Consider the following 19,572-nt stretch of genomic DNA (forward strand, 5'->3'; position numbering starts at 1 on the left):
GTTAAACAAGCTAAATCTATAATGTATACACCAACCATTTCTCAAAAGATCTCAAAACTCTCCGCATGACACCTCAATGACGAATATGTTTTGAATTATTGAAAGGGCCTTGAGGTTCTTTAGTCCCCATAGAGAACATGAGGGCTAAGATAGATGACCAAGTTAATGCAAGTCCATGCAAACCTCTTATAATTCCCTTCATAACATCGACCAGAGCTGGGGGTGTTGAAGCGAGCTATGCTGTAGTGTTTGAGACTGATGGGACACAGGCCATAGGTGACACAGACTCCACTGATGAATATGGCATACAGGGGGTCCTAAAGGGCATGGTGGTGAAGGTGCTAAATGAGGACACATCACTTCCTGTGGACGTGCGTTCCCTTACTTTTGAACCAGGTACACAAAATCAATACAATCAATATAAGGGCCCTAGACAGACTGCAAATATTTAACCTTACCTTATTCGCCCTGTACAGATTCTTCAACAGCAGACGGGCAGGAAAACTTGAACTCCGGTACTCAAATCAGTGAGAAGTCAAGAGTTTTACCTGGGGAAATGAGTACACCGTCTACAAAAGCTGACTCAGATGATTCTATAGTGCCTTCTGGGAGTCTAGGCATCCCATTTAAAGATGTAGACCCTGATAGGACTTGGGATTTGGGTGTGGGGACAGAAAGGAGTTTTATACAGAAAGTACCTGATATATTGTCCCATGCTACTGCACTACCAGCAGGAGCAGAGCTTATCAGCAGCCCCAGTCTTGAGGGTTCAAAGGCAGCAAGTCTAATCACTGAAGACACTTTAGCGACCAAAGGTAAATCTTTCAAATGTATAGTGAGTAGTGCACAAGAGCTCCTTCTTCCAAAGCAACACTCTTAAGTTACGCAGCCTAGGAATAACAGAATTAATTGCAATTTTGCATTAGATGCATTTTCAAAGACACTCTCAGAAATGTCGTCTTTGTTTTCAAGGTTCACAGAGAAGCACTACAGTGGATTACCTATCAAAGATGCCTGAAGACCAAGAGGGTGCAGGAAATGAAATTGTCTCCACAGCTGCACCACTGGACTTAAGATCTTTTGAAGCAGAAAAGGCATCCACTTTAGCTCAATCTGAAATGGATTTTGATTCGACACCAGAGACTACTCCTGCAGAGGCAACATCATCAATCTCGACTTTGATAACCCCTACGGAACAAGCTAAAGGGGCTATATTTCAAGTAGATGATACAATTGGCCCATCTGAATCTTTAGAGACCTCTAACGTAGGTATTCCCTCATACCCTACCAGTCCAGTTGATAGCCCTGCGATCCCAACTTCAATTGACCCTAGTGACCACTTAGAGTCGCCATCTGTCAGTGTCACCGTAGACACACTCCATCTAAAGGTGACTCCTGCTGGACCTACCACTCCGGAACCAATTCTCCCAGCAACAATTCTATTCCAGCTAACACCCACCGAAGACCTCATTTCACACCCGACCCCAAACAATTTCCTGGATGAACAGGAACAGGTACTCCGGACAGCTTCATCTCCCCCTCATGAAGGTGGTGCAGATGATGAAGGAGAAACAAAACAAGATGTAGAACAATCCGATGAGGAGGACGAGACTCTAGACTTGGGGAGTGGTTTTCCCTCGGAGATTGACGAGAATCCCCAATCCTCGGCGCGCCCTCTAGGTTACGTTACCACTCCTTCGATGATGGCTTCTAACCAGGCCAAAGAGTTAGTGGTGTTTTTTAGTTTGCGTGTGACTAATATGATGTTTTCAGAGGACCTTTTCAACAAGAGTTCCCCCGAGTACAAATCACTGGAGAACACGTTTCTCGAACTGGTAGGTAAACACACTTTTGGCTTTGACTTTCTTTTGCTGCATGCCTTTTTGTCCTCCTTTTGTTGTTAGCTTTTTTTGTTTTTTTACATCGCAGTGTATGCTGGGGCAATGCAATAGATAAAATGTGTCATTTGTCTGCAGGGATCTGACAGATGGCATCTGAGAGTTGTTCAGTTGAACAGTGTTGTTCAAAAATGTAATATACGTTTTCTATAAAGCCTTTGCATGAAGTGTTTGGGTGACTGACAGAAAAAGTGAATTACATATGAGTACATTTTGTGCAAGAATGCTCATTTTGTCAATTCAGATGCTTGGCTGTGAAATTTGTTTACCTTTTCAGTTTAGACAGAAAAACACATTCTGCAAGGCAGGTTAAAAACATAATTAAGCAGCCACACAAGCAAAAATGTTGAGGAACTGAATACCACCACAGCTGCAATTCAACCATTGCCATTTGCTCCCAATTTTGCAGATATTTGGATTTTTTATAGACCATTTCAATATCATTGGCCCATGAATATTTCCGGTTTATCAAATTACTTCTTAACTGTAACATAAGAGGCAATTGAATCAAAACAATGTAAAACAGCTATCACAACATTATTTATCAATATGTGGTTCTTTTCAGATTCGCTGAAGCTATAGAAATTAAAAATGCACAACAGGAAATACAATGGGACCATTGTAATTGTTTACATCCCTCAAAGTGGTCTACACATCAGTTCATGAATAAATAACTTATATTTTCCTCTGCCATTTTAAATTGTTCCAAGCAAAACAAAAGCATCATGCTTTTCCAGTCACCAACCGAACCGTTTTTAACTACACTTTTCCCCCCTGTTAAAACTGAGATATAATAACTCAACAAAAATTTCCCAAATTTCTGAAATTGTTTAAAACAAACCAAAACACTGTGCTTCGCATGTCAATAACCAACACGAACTTGAACTGTGTATGAGTGGAGCGATTTTTTCTCCCTGTACAGAGGAATGCGTAATAACTCCACTCCAGCTTCATTCTCTTTTCCCCCATTTTACGCTCCCTAGTCACTCCACGCTCACTGGAGAGAAAACCTGCCCTGAACAATCTCGTGTAAGAGAAAACACAAATGCTTCAACTTTCATAAAGCCCACTACTCGCCCCTGGGAAAAGCACTCCACTTTCACTCTGCACCACTCATATACAAAGTGGACAAGAGTATTAAAAACGTGAAACGGAAAAGCTCTTGGCCAATCATATTACAGGTTCACAACTTAGTGTTGTTGTTTTCATTCAGATTACATCTTGTAATATCCTGTTTTTTCAACTAGAGACAATTCTCCGAACCAAGTGACTCAACAAACCCAGAGGCCTCTAGTCAAGTACCTGACAGAGAACAGAAGACATTAGCCTCAATACCGGTACATCCACTACCAAACAAAATTTGACCCTCTTGTCTAACAACTTACTAATCAAAACTGCTAATCAACAAGCAATATTCGCTAACCAGCATTAACCTAAACTAAATGCTCACTCAATGGCTTTTCTGCTTTAACTGCAACATGTAATTATTACATGTTTAGTTCTTGACAGCGTTAACATTGCCTTATTGCTCTATGAATGTTTTTGGTTTCACAGCACACTAAGATTAATGTGCATAGCATACATTTAACCAAATGTGAAATCTGTATTTATGTAAATATGTTTTTTCTTGTTTTGTGTTAAACACAATCCTGAATTTGAATACCAAAAACACACAGAGAATGCCAAAAACCCCAAAAACAATCCCTCAGGGTCTTGCTGTCTAGTTTTGTTTCTCTGAACTGCTTCTAGTTGGTTAGGCAGCCTAATGATTTAGAATTGTACTTGGGTGAGACATGTCCTTGAATGTAATCAGTCTCCAAATGTTGTTTATTACAGTGTTACGTCAATGACAAAGCACTTTTTTTGTTGTTGTTGATTTTAAAATTGACAGCTCAATGAATTATTTGTAATAAAAGCACACACCGATATAAAGTAGCTGCTTTTCTTGCTTGTTTGTGAATGGTTTTGGGTGCATGTAATACAACTGTAAAAAAATATATTAATCTATACCTGAGAGGTCTACATGTGCATTTAACAGAGTATATACAGGGATCAGAGGGGAATTCAGTACCTTTTAAGATCTTTCTAAAGACTCTTTCCATATACTTTAAGACCTAATAACCACTTTCAACCAGAAACACTGGCAAGATGTTAATTTACAGTATATTAACTAAATATTAATGTAAGAGATTAATCCAAAACTAAAACATTATTCATACACTGAATAAAAATCTGATGAATCTAGCTAATTCGGCAGTGCCTATAAAACTGTAGAAATAATGGTATTGCTTTGGTGACTGCAGTAAACAAAGCAGCAGGATGTCAAATCTAGTAGGATTTCATTGATTTCATAAACTACACTGCATCCTGATATTCACAGACTTATACCAGACAAACTTTAGCATACAACCATACATTGCATAATCAAAAATAATATTACATAACAGCAATGCAAAATAGCATTTAAGACTATTTAATACTTTTTATACTTTTAATACTTTAAGACCTCCGTGAAGTTGGTACCCAATAAAAACAAATAATTCCCGAAACTATGCCATTTGTATTTCCTATGTTTGTGCCGATTCGTGCTGCAAAAACAAACATTTGTGCTGGTTTGGTGTCTGAGATATTAAGCATTATTTTTTTGACCGTATGACGTCACTCTCCACCCCATGTTGCTCAAATCACTTTAAATCAGCTGTATCCGTTATCCTCGTTTAGATATATTTTGGGAGCCGTGACGTCACTCTTCACCCCACTTCTTCTAAATCGTACCAACTGGTGTCATTCGTTTTTGTGTCCGATTTGTAACGTTAAAACAAACACTATTATCATTATTTATATATAACCAAAATATTTATGGAGCTGTGCTGTAATTCTCCACCCGAGGTTTTCTAAAATCGCACAAAACTGGCGTTATTCGTTTGTGCTGGTTTGTGCCGTTAAAATAAACACTGTATCTTTTTTATTGTTTAGATATTTCTTCATTAAAGTATTTCAGGAGCCGGGAAGTTATTCTCCACCCCATTTCTTCTAAATCACACCAAACTGGTGTCATTCATTTGTGCCCGATTTGTACTGGTTTGTGCCAATAAAATAAATACTGTATCTATTTTTATTGTTTAGATATTGCCTTATCTAAATATTTTGGGAGCCGCAGCATCACTTTCCACCTCATTTTTTTCTAAATCGCACCAAACTAGCGTCATTCGTTTGTGCCCAACTTATGCTGGTTTGTACTGTTAAAAACAAAAAACACTGTCTCTATTTTTATTGTTTAGATATTGTCTTATCAAAATATTTCAGGAGCCGCATGTCACTCTCCACCACATTTCTTCTAAATCACGCAAAACTGGTGTCATTCATTTGCACTGGATTTGTGCTGGTTTGTGCAGTTAAAACAAACATTTTATCTATTTTCGTTGTTTAGAAAGAACCAAAATATTTCAGGAGCCGTGATGTCACTCTCCATCCCGGGTTTTCTAAATTGCACAAAACTGGTGTTATTCGTTTGTGCTGGTTTGTGGAGAGTGACGTCACGACTCCCAAAATATTTTGGTTACTTCTAATCGAGTAAAACAAAGACCCCATTTGTTTTAATGACTTAAACCAGCACTGTTCTGATTTGAAGTGATTTGAGCAACATGGGGTGGCAACTGACGTCACACGGTCAAAAAAATAATGCCTAATATTTCAGAGCCCAAACCAGCACTAATGTTCGTTTTTGCGGCATAAATCAGCACAAACATAGCACAAATGAATGGCATAGTTTTGGGAATTATTTGTTTTTATTGGGTGCCAACTTCACTGAGGTCTTTTTAAGACACCCCGCGGACACCCTGTTAGAGTATAGCATAATTTTTATTCCCTATTTTTCTTGTATGCCGTTTAGATTATAGTCACCCTCTTGAAAGCTCCAAATGTGTAGGGACTCACTATATCTCTAATGAATTTGTTCTGTTCTGTAAGATAATGTTTTTCATTTTTTGGATATTTATTAGAATCCTCCATTTCCAATAAGTGGTTGCCTAAACTAGTACTGTGTTGTGACAAATGCTAGTACTGTGAAACCATTTGGATTATCACATGAACTACTAAAAATCTGGCCAGGAGCTTCTCTGGTAAGTATCTAAGCAGAAAATGGCCATAAAATTAGTTCATTGATTCATAAATGGGCTTTTAAAGGATAACTCCATGACCTCTAGATATTTACGTTCGACTCTAAATTCAGCAAAAGGAGCATTGATTTTTCCACTGCGATTCGCCCATTTATAATTCAACGTTTTTGGTAGCTTTTGTAGAGACAGCTGTAATATTTTAGTGCTAAACTAGGTTTGTATTGATTCCGTGTTGTAGTATGCTCATTTACTCCTGTCTCTACTGGTTTGTGTAGCAACCATCGCAATTGGACATGGAGAACCAAAAGAATGCATTTTGATTTACATATATATGTTCAAAATTGATAATCACAATTTATAGAACAGAACAGCACTGAAAGAGATCCCTATAAACCAGTAGATACAAGTGTAAGCATAATGTTAGAGCTAGTATTCAAGAATAGGGATATGCTACAACGCTGCTGTCTGTGCTAATTTGTTCATTTATTAGCCTGTTTAGAAATGAGCTCTGCTGTATATATATTAGTTGATTCCTTCTGTCCTGTGATGGCAATCAAAGGTCATGACATGGCATCAGCTAGACAGTAACATTGATTGAGGCTGAGCTTTGAGTCACCGTGTGTCCTGCGGGGAAGAATAACACCTGCTCTGCCCTGGCTCTTGGCCGAGAGGTGAGAGGTTGATCATGACTGGCAGATCAGGTCTACCTCCTAATACAGATTACCTGCTGTTATAAAGAGGTGCGCTTACTTGCTGTAGTTAATACGACATCATCCTGAGACACACTTTCATTACACTTCTTGTTTTCACTAATAATAATAATAATAACATAACATAATAACGTAACAGATTCTAAAGGTTAAGAAGGGCCATAATATACATCAGATGGCTTTCTTGTTTCATTTGTCATTATGATGATGACAGTTTAAATTTATTTAAATTTAAAACTATATATTTTGAAAATATTTTTTAAGTCGTTTGATTCTTAAAGGGTTAGTTAAACCCAAAATTAAAATTCTGTCATTTATTCACCCTCATTTTGTTAAAACCCATAAGACTTTTGTTTATCTTCAGAACACAAATGAAGATATATTTAATGAAATCTGAGAATCTTCCTCCGCTGCATTGAGTGTTTTTTTTTTCACTTTAAACTCTAAATGTTTGTGAAAACACCAAAATAATCTATAGAAGCTTTTGTTTGAATGTTTTACCTAAGTTCTCAAGAGATTGCAAAGATTTATTTTAAAAATGATGTAGATATACATACCTAATTTATATAAATTGTGTTTAAACTAGGTTAATGAATCACACTTTTGTCATTACTTGAGCATCTGGTAGATTCGCATCGGTTTAGTGAGACATAAGTTTGACCAGAGTGATAAAAAAAGGCTTAGAGGTGACATCCGGTGCACATTTTACTTTATCAAGTTGATATGATTCTTTAAGATCTTAATGAAAATCTATAATTAAACTTTGGGTAAATTTTTTAATCGGTAATGTAATTAAAAACACACACATTTTACCCCATCAATTGCATTAACATCTCAATCTACAGCAAGGCGTTTCTATTAATATCTTTTTAAATGCTAATGAGCTGCTGCTCACCCCACCCCTTTCAGAGGCTGCAGGATCACAAATATGTTTTAGGGCGTACTCACACTATATCCGAACCGTGCCCAGGCCCGTTTTCCGGATTGTTTGAGAAGTGTGAGTGCTCCTAATTGGGCTCAGGCACAGTTTACTTGGCCGGCCCTGGCCCAGTTGGATGAGGTGTGCCAGAGCACGGTTCACTTGGGTTTTGGCGCGGTAAGCTTGTGTTTGAGTGCAAAATGCGCCTGAGCCCGAAACTGAAAGTGAGACATGACTTTTAAGGGACTGTTTCATATGGATTAATGAATCATTCTAACTGTTAAATGAACACAAACTGTCATAGTTTATTAAAGAAGCAAACCCCTCACTGCATGACAGCTGCACATTTGATTGTTTACGAGCGTCAAAAGTGGCTGATCTGTTCGCCGAAATATTTGACTGCATGTCACTGCATATCAAATGACTAAAGCGATATAACTAAAGAAATCTCCACTTTGCTGAGCGAAAGCATTTTCTGAGCAGTGCATCATCGATGACCTAAGCGTGCCCAGACCCAAATGTATGCGAGTGCGGGTCATCGTGGGACAAGCGTGCTTTGGCCTGGTTCAAGGCAACTGTACATAGTGTGAGTACGCCTTTAGTGTACCAATACATTCTTAAAGAGCTCAACCAGAGCAGCACACACAGTGCTTAACCTCAAGCTTCTGCTGACTTTTGTCACTTTGACTGACGTGAAGTATTTGAAAAGATTTCACAATATTATGACAAAAATGTGAGATGTGCGCTGCAGGATTTAACAAATGTTCAGTTGTACAGTTTCTTAGCCCTGCAAATTATCTGATTCTAAAGACAAGTTAACCTATGAAGCTGACGAATTGTTTGATAAAAATAACCCCCAAAAAAACCTTTGTACTAGGGTTGTGACAATACTAAAATTTGGTACAGAAATTTTAAAAACATCCATTTTCCGCTAACATTTAAGCGCTGTAGCTTAAACATCGCTAATTTGCCATTGTGTTCACATGCTCAACAGAAATTACTGTGATTGGCCGTGAAGGTCATTGGATCACATCGCCGTTAACTGAGTGTAACCACAGATATAAGGACACAGGTGCATTTCAAAGTCATGTTGATCAGCTGTTTTTTCTATAAGCTGACATACAAGCGATCCACTCTTTAAAATCATGACTTTAAAGCACTCCAGTGTCCCTGTATTTGTGATTACACTCAGTAAACAGTGATGAGTTCGATGAACTAATGACCTTTACGACCAATCATTTCTATTAAGCATGTGAACACAAGGGCAATTCAGCGCTCTTAAAGAACGTGCTCAATGGCAGACATGGGCTTTTAACATTTCAGTACCGAATCGGTACCAAATTCCAGTATCATGTCAACACTATTTTGTACGTAAAATTATCTACACCTTTCAAACAACTTGTAGGTAGAGCTACATAATTAAATGCAATTCTGTTGAGCTGATGAAGTTCAGCTTCAAATTGCCCAATGTTTTAAAGTAGTCTGACAAAAAAATAAACTAAAAAATTGCACTCAGGCAAGATTTTCCCACTCCTTCGGGGATAGTGTCTTATATAAAACTTACATTTTGTCATTGGCACATGTAAAGAACAAGCTGGTTACATCTAAACTGGCACATAATTCAAACAAGCCAGTTATGGTACATAAACACAGGGACCATTTATACAAAAAAAAGCTACAAATTTTAACTGTCTGAACTGGCAGCAAAAACCTAACTAAAACTGTACAAAAGGTAATTACTATATTAATAAGCTTACATTAAGTTGCCTTTTAAAGGATAAGGGCAAAGGAAGCCCTTAAACTAAGATAGTTTGGATGTCTTTTAGGAAAATGACAAAAGTCTTGCATTCAGTCAACCACAAAGCATTCTCAAAATGCACAGCAGAGCAAACATTAGAACAAATTTGTGTGTTTAAATAACAATATTCTATGCTATTATTAGTGAGTGAGACTGTTCACTGGTTACAGTCTTAATACTACAAAGCATTACAACTCCTTAGGAGATTTAAATTAATCTGCAGTCATTTTTTTAATCTCCTTATGAACAAAAGCCTTAGAGTTGGGGGTGAATAGGTGTTCAATAGGGGAATGGTAACATCTCAGATTTCATTAAAAATATCTTCATTTATGCTCCGAATACAGGTGTGGAACGACATGAGGATGAGTATATGACGACAGAATGTTCATTTGAGGCAACTTGACGCTTTGATTCCTCATTATCTATTCATTACTACATTAAAGATGAATACTATTTTCATATTAATTGACTCCATTAAGCAAGAAAATGTAGCGGCACAATGGAGTATAATTGGATAATATTTGACTTAAATCCGAGCGATTTGCGAAATGCTAATATCCTATGTGACTCTTCTATAGCGTCTTCCATCTTTTGTGTGACTGCTGCAATCAAACTCTTGAAATCTTGAGCGGAGATGAATGACTGAGCTGCTACGCCCTATTTCTCTCGAACAACTGTCTTTATCTCTAACCGGCCCTCCTCACGCAGAGTGAAATGAGCATCGAGAAGATTTAGCATATTGTAATAGGATGAGAGACACACACGCTGCCAAAATCGTTCAGTTTCGAGGAATTGAGGGGAATTGCTTCAGAATTGACAATCTCAAACGTTTTTTCATCTGAGTTGCGTTACGTTCATGCACAATTAACCAGTCTGCACAAGTCAGCAATGATGAAAGAGTCCAAACTCACTCGATTGACTTTAATCTCTACTTCCCCCCCCCACAGCTTCTGCCGTATCTCCAGTCCAACCTGACCGGATTTAAAGAGTTGGAGATTCTGAACTTTAAGAATGGCAGTGTGGTTGTAAACAGCAAGATGACATTAAACAAACCGGTTCCATACAACGTTACTGAGACGGTGCAGTGTGTGCTTGAGGATTTCTGCAATGCGGCGTCTAAAAGACTGAACATGGAAATTGACTCCCAATCAGTGGATGTGGAGGCAGGTAAGGACTGTTTAGAAAAGAAATGTCAACATGTTCCTTTATAAGGATAGTTTGCCCCTCAAAACAGTAACATCCTGTCCTCATTCACTCACCCTCATATTGTACCAAGCCTGTATGACTTTCTGGAACACAAAGAGCTTAATTATTATTTTCAAAAATGTTCAATTGGCTTTTTCATCTATTACAATAAAAGTCAATTGGGTCTAAAAGTTCTTCAAAACATATTTTCTGTTCCACAAAATCATACAGGTCATAAAAAAATGTTTAGAAGAATATGAACTGTTCACCACCAACATTTTCTTTAAAAAAAAAAGTGATTTTTGATTATTTTTGATAGGAATAAAGGACCATATTATATCAAAACAAAGACTTAAGCTAAACAAAAAAAAGACAATTTTAATCTATTGTTAATCTATGCTTTATTACCAATTAAATATTTTAATCAATGATGCAACATTGACAAAAATCGGAAAAAAGCATTTCTTTACATATTATATTTATATTTAATTTAGCATTTTCAAGGTTAACTAAACATAAACCACAGACACATACAAAAACTAGACATTATTTTGCAGTTGTTCCCTTTATTCTGTTTTTATTTATGAGGTTAAAATGTCAAATTATCACAATAAAGACAAAAATGCCAAAAATAAAGACATGTATTATAAAATTTAGGGCTACACAAAATTGTTTAGCCGATATAGTCATTGTCCAAAATTACCCTTTCTTTGCCCTCTGTAGGCTACATAATTTCTGGGAAGAGTGTGATATTTCAGTGGTTTTATTAAGGCTAGATGAAAACAAAATTATTTAAAAAAAGAAATGTACACTGCCGCTCAAAAGTTTGGGGTCAGTCCAATTTTAAATGTCTTAAAATAAGCTTATCCTGCTCAGCAAGGCTGCATTTATTTCATCAAAAATACAGTACAACTTGTAAAGATGAAGAATGTTATTGCACTATAAAATAACTGTTCAAAATTTGTTTAGAATCTAATAAAAAAAAAAATTCCAGTGATTTTAAAGATGAATTTTCAACTTCATTACTACAGTCTTCGGAGTGAAATGATCCTTCAGAAATCACTCTAATAATAGTAATAATAATAATAATAATATATTTAATTATTATTATTATTAAATATATAATAATATATTATTATTGTTATTAATTAAATTCATGTTTATTTCTACAGTGCTCTTACAAGTAGATGTAGGTGTAGGGTGTTTCCCAGCTGGAAGGGCATCCACGGTGTAAAACATGTTTTGGAAAAGTAGGCGGTTCATTCTGCTGTGGCGACCCCTGATGAATAAAGAAACTAAGTCGAAGGAAAATGAATGAATGAATACAGTGGTAGCATTAGCACATCCCACCAGTACTTTAAGCATTAAAACTCTGCCAGTATGAAGAGTAATCAAAAGACTTCACATTACCGTAAAAGGATAAACCACACCTGTATTAAGTCTTTAAGCATGTGTTGATGCACCTGGCTGCTAGTATATAAAGCCAATTACGTGTCTCGTTGTCTAATCCAGCTGACCATGCGGACCCTTGTAAGTTTATGGCGTGTAATGAGTTCTCCCGCTGCGTGGTGAACACACTCACAGAAGAGGGCGAGTGTCTGTGCGACCCAGGCTACAGCACGGTGGACGGCGATCCCTGCACGAGCATCTGTGACCTGGAGCCGGAATACTGTCTGAATGGAGGACTGTGTGAAATTATACCAGGACACGGAGCGACGTGCAGGTGCGTCAACATTAGCTTCTAAAAAACTGCTGCTCCTTTTAGCAAAATTGTAAGCTACAAATCTATTCACTCCAATGGAGATTGCAAAGATGTAGAAAAACTTAATTCACATGAGGAAAGTGTGTCCATCTGAAGAGTTCAGATGCAAAAACCTCTAAGTGCCGTCTAAAATTTTCTTCTACAATAAGCATTTTTTCAGGTTCCTAGAGTACGCGTAGGTTGTGTAATTTTACTGCTATGACATAGAATAGGTTATATGCATTGCCTTTAATGTGAAATAACTGAACATAAACACGGGAGGCTGAGAAAATTGCTCATTTTGGACACATTTCAGATGGCACTTTTTGCATCTGAACTCTTCAACTGCAGAGTGATCAGATCAGAGGAGCTGTGGAAAAATTGTACCACACTGTAACAGCCTATCACTCAGAAAACACTGTTAAAGTTACACATGTCCTTTATTTACACCTAAAAGTTGCATTTAAGTGAACCTATCTATAGTAAGGGGTGTTAAGACTGTATATATAGTATAGTATTTACAGCACTTTGTTAATGAATGCTACAGTGAACTGAAAACTAACAAATACTGTAGTATATCTTATTTATATTATTCTTATTATTATATATACACTATGATGTATTGTAGTATAATATATACATACATATAGTAGTATATAGTTGTATAGCAATTATAGAGTTGAAACAACAAATTAATTGAAGTACTTTACTGTACTACATTATGGTTCAAAACACTATAGCATTTACAATAAGTTACTATAGTATTTTATCCATACATTACGGATCACTGTAACCTTAAGGGGATCGATTACTAAAAATAAAAATGAGTTACGAATTTGTTACTTTTAAAATTACTGCACCAGTGTCAAGCTGTTATAAACCTAAAACGCTTTTTTTTTTTTTTTACTAAGGGGAGGTGACTACAAAACTACACTCACCGGCCACTTTATTTGGTACAACTGCTTGTTAACGCAAAATTCTAATCAGCTAATCACATGGCAGAAACCTGATGCATTTAGACATGTAGACATGGTGAAGACAATCTGCTGTAGATCAAACTGAGCATCAAAATGGGGAAGTAGGGGAATTTAAGTGACTTTGAACATGGCACGTTGTTAGTGTCAGATGGGCTGGTCTGAGTATTTCAGAAACGGCTGATCTACTGGGATTTTTAAACACAACCATCTCTAGGGTTAGGTCTGAAAAAGAGAAAATATCTAGTGAGCAGCAGTTCTGTGGATGCCAATTCCTTGTTGATGCCAGAGGTCAGAGGAGAAGGGCCAGACTGTCTCGAGGGGATAAAGAGCCAACAGTAACTCAACCACTCGTTACAGCCGAGGTATGCAGAAGAGCATATCTGAATGCACAATACGTCCAACCTAAAGGAAGTTGGGCTACAGCAGCAGAAGACCACACCGGGTGCCACTCCTGTCAGCTAAGATCAGGAAACTGAGGCTACAGTTCACACAGGCTCACCAAAATTGGACAATAGAAGATTGAAAAAACGTTGCCTGGTCAGTTGAGTCTCCATTTCGGATGGTAGGTTCAGAATTTGGCATCAACAACATGAAAGCATGGACCCATCCTGTCTTCTATCAACAATTCAGGCTGGTGGTGGTGCTGTAATGGTGTGGGCATATTTTCTTGGCACACTTTGGGCCCATTATTACCAACTGAGCATTGTGTCAACACCACAGCCTACCTGAGTATTGTTGCTGCCCATGTCCATCCCTTTATGACCACAGTTTACCCCTCTTCTGATGGCTACTTCCAGCAGGATAACTTGCCATGTCAAAGCGTGAATCATCTCAGACTGGTTTCCTTAACATGACACTGTAATCAAATGGCCTCCACAGTCACCAGACCTCAATCCAATAGAGCACCTCTGGGATGTGACAGAACGGGAGATTCGCATCATGGATGTGCAGCCTACAAATCTGCAGCAACTGTCCAAAATCTCTAAGGAATATTTCCTGTACCTTATTGAATCTATGCCACAAAGGATTAAGGCAATTCTATAAGGCAAAAGGGGTAGTAGTATGATGTACCTAATAAAGTGGCGTTCTAAAAAATGTAAATACAAACTGTATTACACTTTAAAAAGAATCGAAGACATCTAATTAAAACTTACAACCTGACAGTTTTTAAATTAAATTGTTTTAGCATATAAAATTTAGCAAATTTTTTGTTTTATTTTCGTCAAAAATTTAACTTTTCAATAATGATAAACTCGCATAATAAAGAAAATGTTGCAACGTGTAAACCGCTGAACAAAATAATTATTAATAATAATCTATATTTTGACACTGGTTTTTATTATTATTTGACATGGGTTTATTAAAAAAAGGTCTATAGCAAAAGGTTGTTGGTTTGTCCATTATGTTACCATATTTACAATAAATATATCTCATAACATTTAGGTTTTATAGTTATATTTTGTTAATTTTCATCAAATTATTGGTAAATAATTTTTTTAAATATTACACGAGCTGAAATCAAAACACTTTTGTCAGCTATATGCACACATAAATTAAATCTTATTCATGGACACAAATAATTACAGTAGATTGGCAGGATAATGTCTTGTATTTGGTGCACTTTGCTTATACAGTGAATCCAATAAACCATCATAATATTTTTCTGCATGACTTCTGCTATTAAACACTATTGTTTAACAAATGTTTAGAGATGGGTTGAACAAAACCATGCACAATCAATTAACAACCACTGTACTCACAACATGAATTAAAGTCTCTAATATGTTCTCTTAGATGTCCTGTAGGTAAATTCTGGCACTATCACGGAGAACGCTGCAGTGAATTGGTGTCTGTGCCAGTCGATCCTGTCCTGTTCGTAACCTGCCTGGTGGGAAGCCTCTCAGTAGTTTGTGCTGTGATAGGCATCTTGATTTTCATTAACAAGAAATGTATACGGACCAGAAAGAGCATGAGACTTGTGTAAGAAGGCTTTTCTTTCCCCCTTTCTCTCCACCAGTAGACATTTGCTTTTTGATGACAGATTTGGATCTGCAGTGGTGACCCATTTTGAAGTTGTTGGTGTTAAGACCTGATCTCCTTTGCCTTATAGACGTCCACAATCTGCATTCCCCTTTGGTAATACTATGAGAGTAAATCCAGTTTTTGAGAATGACGATGGGGTCTTAACACATGTGTCGAGCATCCTCTGTCCCATGAGCTCTGACTCAGCCTCCTTACAACAATCAGGACAAGGCACATTTCGCTCAATTGAAAGTTTACAACTCAGTATTGAGGTAAAGTGTACAGTCAAGGTGGTCTTCTTAAGGGTACACTATGTAACGTTTGGACATCTAGCGCTAAACTGCATGCATTTTGCTTTTGTTAAGAAGTCCTCTGAGGCTCTATGCAGATGACTGTGGTTTACCGATATAAGCCCTGAAATCATAACACAAATTGCCATCTAAGACTGAATGTTGCTGTTTAATGATCCTCCAAAGTTTTGAAGCTCAAGAAACACGCATAATGGAAAGGTCACAAACTAGGGTTGTTGATAAAAATAAAAAGAATATCTCAGTATTTTTGGAGACTTTTTTTTTTATAAGAATCATTCAACAAAATTTAGCTGCGAGTATTTCCGTACTAGTCTGGGCTTGTTTAGGGTTGTGATACTAAAATATTACACTAAAACACCTTAATGAGTCTTAATTCATTGAATTATTCATTCAATAAATTTGTGTAAGAAACAGCAGCATGTTTACAACAGTGATAAATATAATCACTTGAATATGCAAACACAACAAAACCACACAAAGAAAAACACTTAAAGACAAAAAAACTGCTTACACCATTACAGAGAGGCTGCCAAACTGAAACTCGTATATTACTAAAGAAACAATTGCGACATCATCATTGATGATAAATAATTGTGCATGCTTATAGTTGCAAAACTATTTAGAGAGATTGACACATTAGGGGCTCTATTTTAACGATCTAAGTGCAAAGTCTAAAGAGCATAGCACAAAAGCATTAAGGGCATGTCCGAATCCACACAAAAAAATATGGTCTGCACCGTGGCGCATGGTCTAAGAGGGTTGCGTTTATTCTCTTAATGAGTTCTGGGTGTGTTTTAATCATAACGTGCATTAAACCAATCAGGGTCAAACCATGGTGCATTTGCTCTTTGGAGTTAAGTGGAAAAACTGAACTAGCTTCACTAGAGAGAAAACAGTTGAACAAGACATCTGTGCGAGGATAAAGACTGAGCCTCCTCCATTCACCCTCTTTACTTTTTCCTTTACTCCTTTAATTTTGATTTTGAGTAAGGAAACAGTGGACTCACTCCACTGAAGACATCTATTAACCTACATATTTAATTTTGTTTGTTAAGCGCAAAGATTTGTTTCAAAACAATTTCTACAGAAAATTCAGTTCTAATTTTCAGCAAACTAACTGTTGAACAATGAACAATAATAATGAAGTGTGGTGAAAAAAAAACTGTAGTTACATCCAAACACATGTCCTATTCTTATGCCAAATTTGGTGATGCATACTCTCCATTACCCAACAGTTGGACAAATCTAAACGACAGGTGGACAAATCTATTAAGCAATGTAAGTGTTTTGACCTGCATAGGCAAATAGCTAACACACTCTTTGCTGGACTTTAGACCAGCTTTTAGTTGGTCAATGTTGCGGTCTATTTCAGTTTCCTTAAAATAGCAATGCGCCAACAATGCATCTTAACACACCTCCTTTTTAGACCAGCACACAAAGACAGAATAGTGCAACAGAGTGGTGCAAATTGATTTGCTACTTACAAAACGTGGCACAAAACATGAAAATTACAGTTGCGTTGGTCTAAGAATAGCAACAAATTGTGCCATGAATATCTTGCGCCTAATTGGGCCGAGTGTATAATAGGGCCCCAAGTGTCTAATCAATATAGTCTGTTCTTTAAAAAAAAAATTAAAAAAAAAATTAAAAAAAAAAACAATCAACAAAGCTCTACAGCAAATAGGGCTGGGTGATTAATCACAGACTATTTCCTGAATATTTTGCCTGTAAAATCAGTTCTAGTAAATCTCCAACAAGTGCTTCCACAGATTCGCAGTACATTGTCAATATTTATCAATTATTTTAATGTAAATTATTCAAAAATGTTGATTCAGGTTTTATTACAGAAACTTTCCTTTTTGGCTTGAAAAATGGGATTTTAAAAAAAACTGACAATGTTTTGCCAACTAGCTTTAAACTTTATGGTATGTGTACTATAATGAAGCAAGCATGTGAGAATAAACTGTACAAAATCTTGAGAAAATATTAAGTGTGTCTTAATATAATCTTCCTGCAAAATCTTACACTTACTAGGCATAGAAATTCAGTCAAGTAGATAAAACATGGTTTAGAAGACAAACTTATGATGTACCCACTTATTATTTAATTAGTAATTCCAAACAAACAAAGTTACAAAGTGTACCTTTAATGATCTTTTTAAATCAGTCTCAAAACCGCTACTAACATCCACAATCTACCTATTTCTAATGAAATCATATTTATGTGCTTCGTTAGCGATTTTGTGAAGAGGATGGACTAACTTCTCCTGTTATGAAGAACTTTAGAAAATTCACATTCACATGTAGGCTTTGTTCAGACAAACTGCAAAACAATTTAAAAGTTTGGCTCATTAAATTTGATTGACATTTCAGATCCCTCTAATGTGTTCCTGTTAATATTCTTGTTCCTCTCACCAAAATTGTAGCTACCTCAAAAATAACTTGAGTAAACAGATTTGAGGACTAAACTCTAGTAAATGTGTGCACAGTGTGAACAAAGCCTACAGTTCGGCACTCAAACAAACAGCTGAAATGTCACTATATTGTTAAAAATCCTGCCGATTAAAAATTTGGCGTTTGTAAGACTGTTGATGAGTTTGAAAATTGATTTAAGCGGATTCTTACCGTATGCTTTCCAAGTCATTTATTTAAATGACAAAGTAAAAAAGTAACAAGATGAAACAATAATATAATTTTTAAATAACTGTTTTTTATTTCAATTAAATATTCAAAGTGATTTAACTTTTAGCATGTTTCATTAGAAATAATTTTAATGACAAGTTAGATCTCAAAATACATGTTATTATCAATTTTGAAAACAACTTTTTTCTCAATCATTTTGTATATTACTAAAGAGCAACTGATAAAAACAAATTACGGCATTTGTATGGTGGCCGAGAGAGCTTAACAAGCTGCAATTTAAGAAAACACATGCAATTACGAAAAACAGCAGCAAAAATCTTCATCTGTTTGACCGCACATCTACTACTGCAAATCCTCACATTGCATTACACTTTAATAAACGCACTGCATTTTCACACAACGCAAACAAGTTTATAAAATGTGCTGCATTTCCTCACAACAAAAACAATTTATGAAAACACACTGCATTTTCTCACACTTGCAAAAAGGACAGAGCACAACATAAATCTTTCAAGGAGACCAAAAACTGTGTCTGATGCAGATGTGCTGTGACTGTTCAGTGAAGTTTTGGGTGATCTTTGAAAGGTGAGTTTTTTTATTTTATTAGAGTTGTTTATTTTAACATCCTGATTCCATTGTTATTTGTATTTTATTAGCCTAAATCACCTTAACCTAAATAGCCAGGGGCCTGTTTCAGTAAGGAGGTTCAAACAACTCTGAGTTTAAACTTGAACTCTGAGTTGATTTACCGAGAGATAAAAAACTCAGAGTTTTCGGTTTCAGAACAGCTGATCTGAGTTGGGTCAATCAACTTTGAGTAGACCAACTCAGAGTTAAGCGCGCGCACCGTGACTATAAAAAGGCATTATTAATGAAGCGCAGACATTACGAGTGACTATGGCAACATCTTAAAAAAAGAGATCAGCATTTCTTTCTCCAGCTGAACTTAATGTGCTCATGCAAAGTTATAGCAAATATGAGTGTATATATTTAAAATGAAGCAACCATCAGTGAAACAGAGACAGCATGGGAAAACAGCTGCTCAAGTTAATGCATAATTTTTAATTTTTGTATTTTTAAGTATTTAAACATTTTAAGTATAATAAAATAAGTAATGTAATGTGTGACGTTTATACTTTTTAAACTTTTATCAGTTTTATTAGATTAAACAGTGCACTTGTTATGTGTCTGCCTTTTTATTGATCAAGTTATAGAGGTTGATATAACATTTAGAAGGTAAGCAGTAATAAA

General features: G+C 36.3%; 1 protein-coding gene across 3 annotated transcripts in view; it reads left to right on the forward strand.

Moving 5' to 3' along the window:
- Positions 1–19,572, forward strand: part of impg1b (interphotoreceptor matrix proteoglycan 1b) — a 57,657-nt gene that overhangs the window by 23,462 nt on the left and 14,623 nt on the right. Inside the window, exons 9-16 of one of the 3 annotated variants that reach the window (XM_087290815.1) lie at positions 215–396; positions 477–815; positions 973–1,835; positions 3,146–3,235; positions 10,391–10,610; positions 12,141–12,351; positions 15,141–15,326; positions 15,457–15,640. In XM_087290815.1, coding sequence (XP_087146941.1) covers positions 215–396; positions 477–815; positions 973–1,835; positions 3,146–3,235; positions 10,391–10,610; positions 12,141–12,351; positions 15,141–15,326; positions 15,457–15,640 — 2,275 coding nt within the window. The remainder of the gene's footprint in view (positions 1–214; positions 397–476; positions 816–972; positions 1,836–3,145; positions 3,236–10,390; positions 10,611–12,140; positions 12,352–15,140; positions 15,327–15,456; positions 15,641–19,572) is intronic. The other 2 variants (XM_087290816.1, XM_087290817.1) reach the window with 2 other exon arrangements.

This window comes from Danio rerio, chromosome 17 (genome assembly GCF_052040795.2).
Source record: "Danio rerio strain M-AB ecotype USA chromosome 17, GRCz13ab, whole genome shotgun sequence".
Taxonomy (NCBI): Eukaryota; Metazoa; Chordata; class Actinopteri; order Cypriniformes; family Danionidae; genus Danio; species Danio rerio.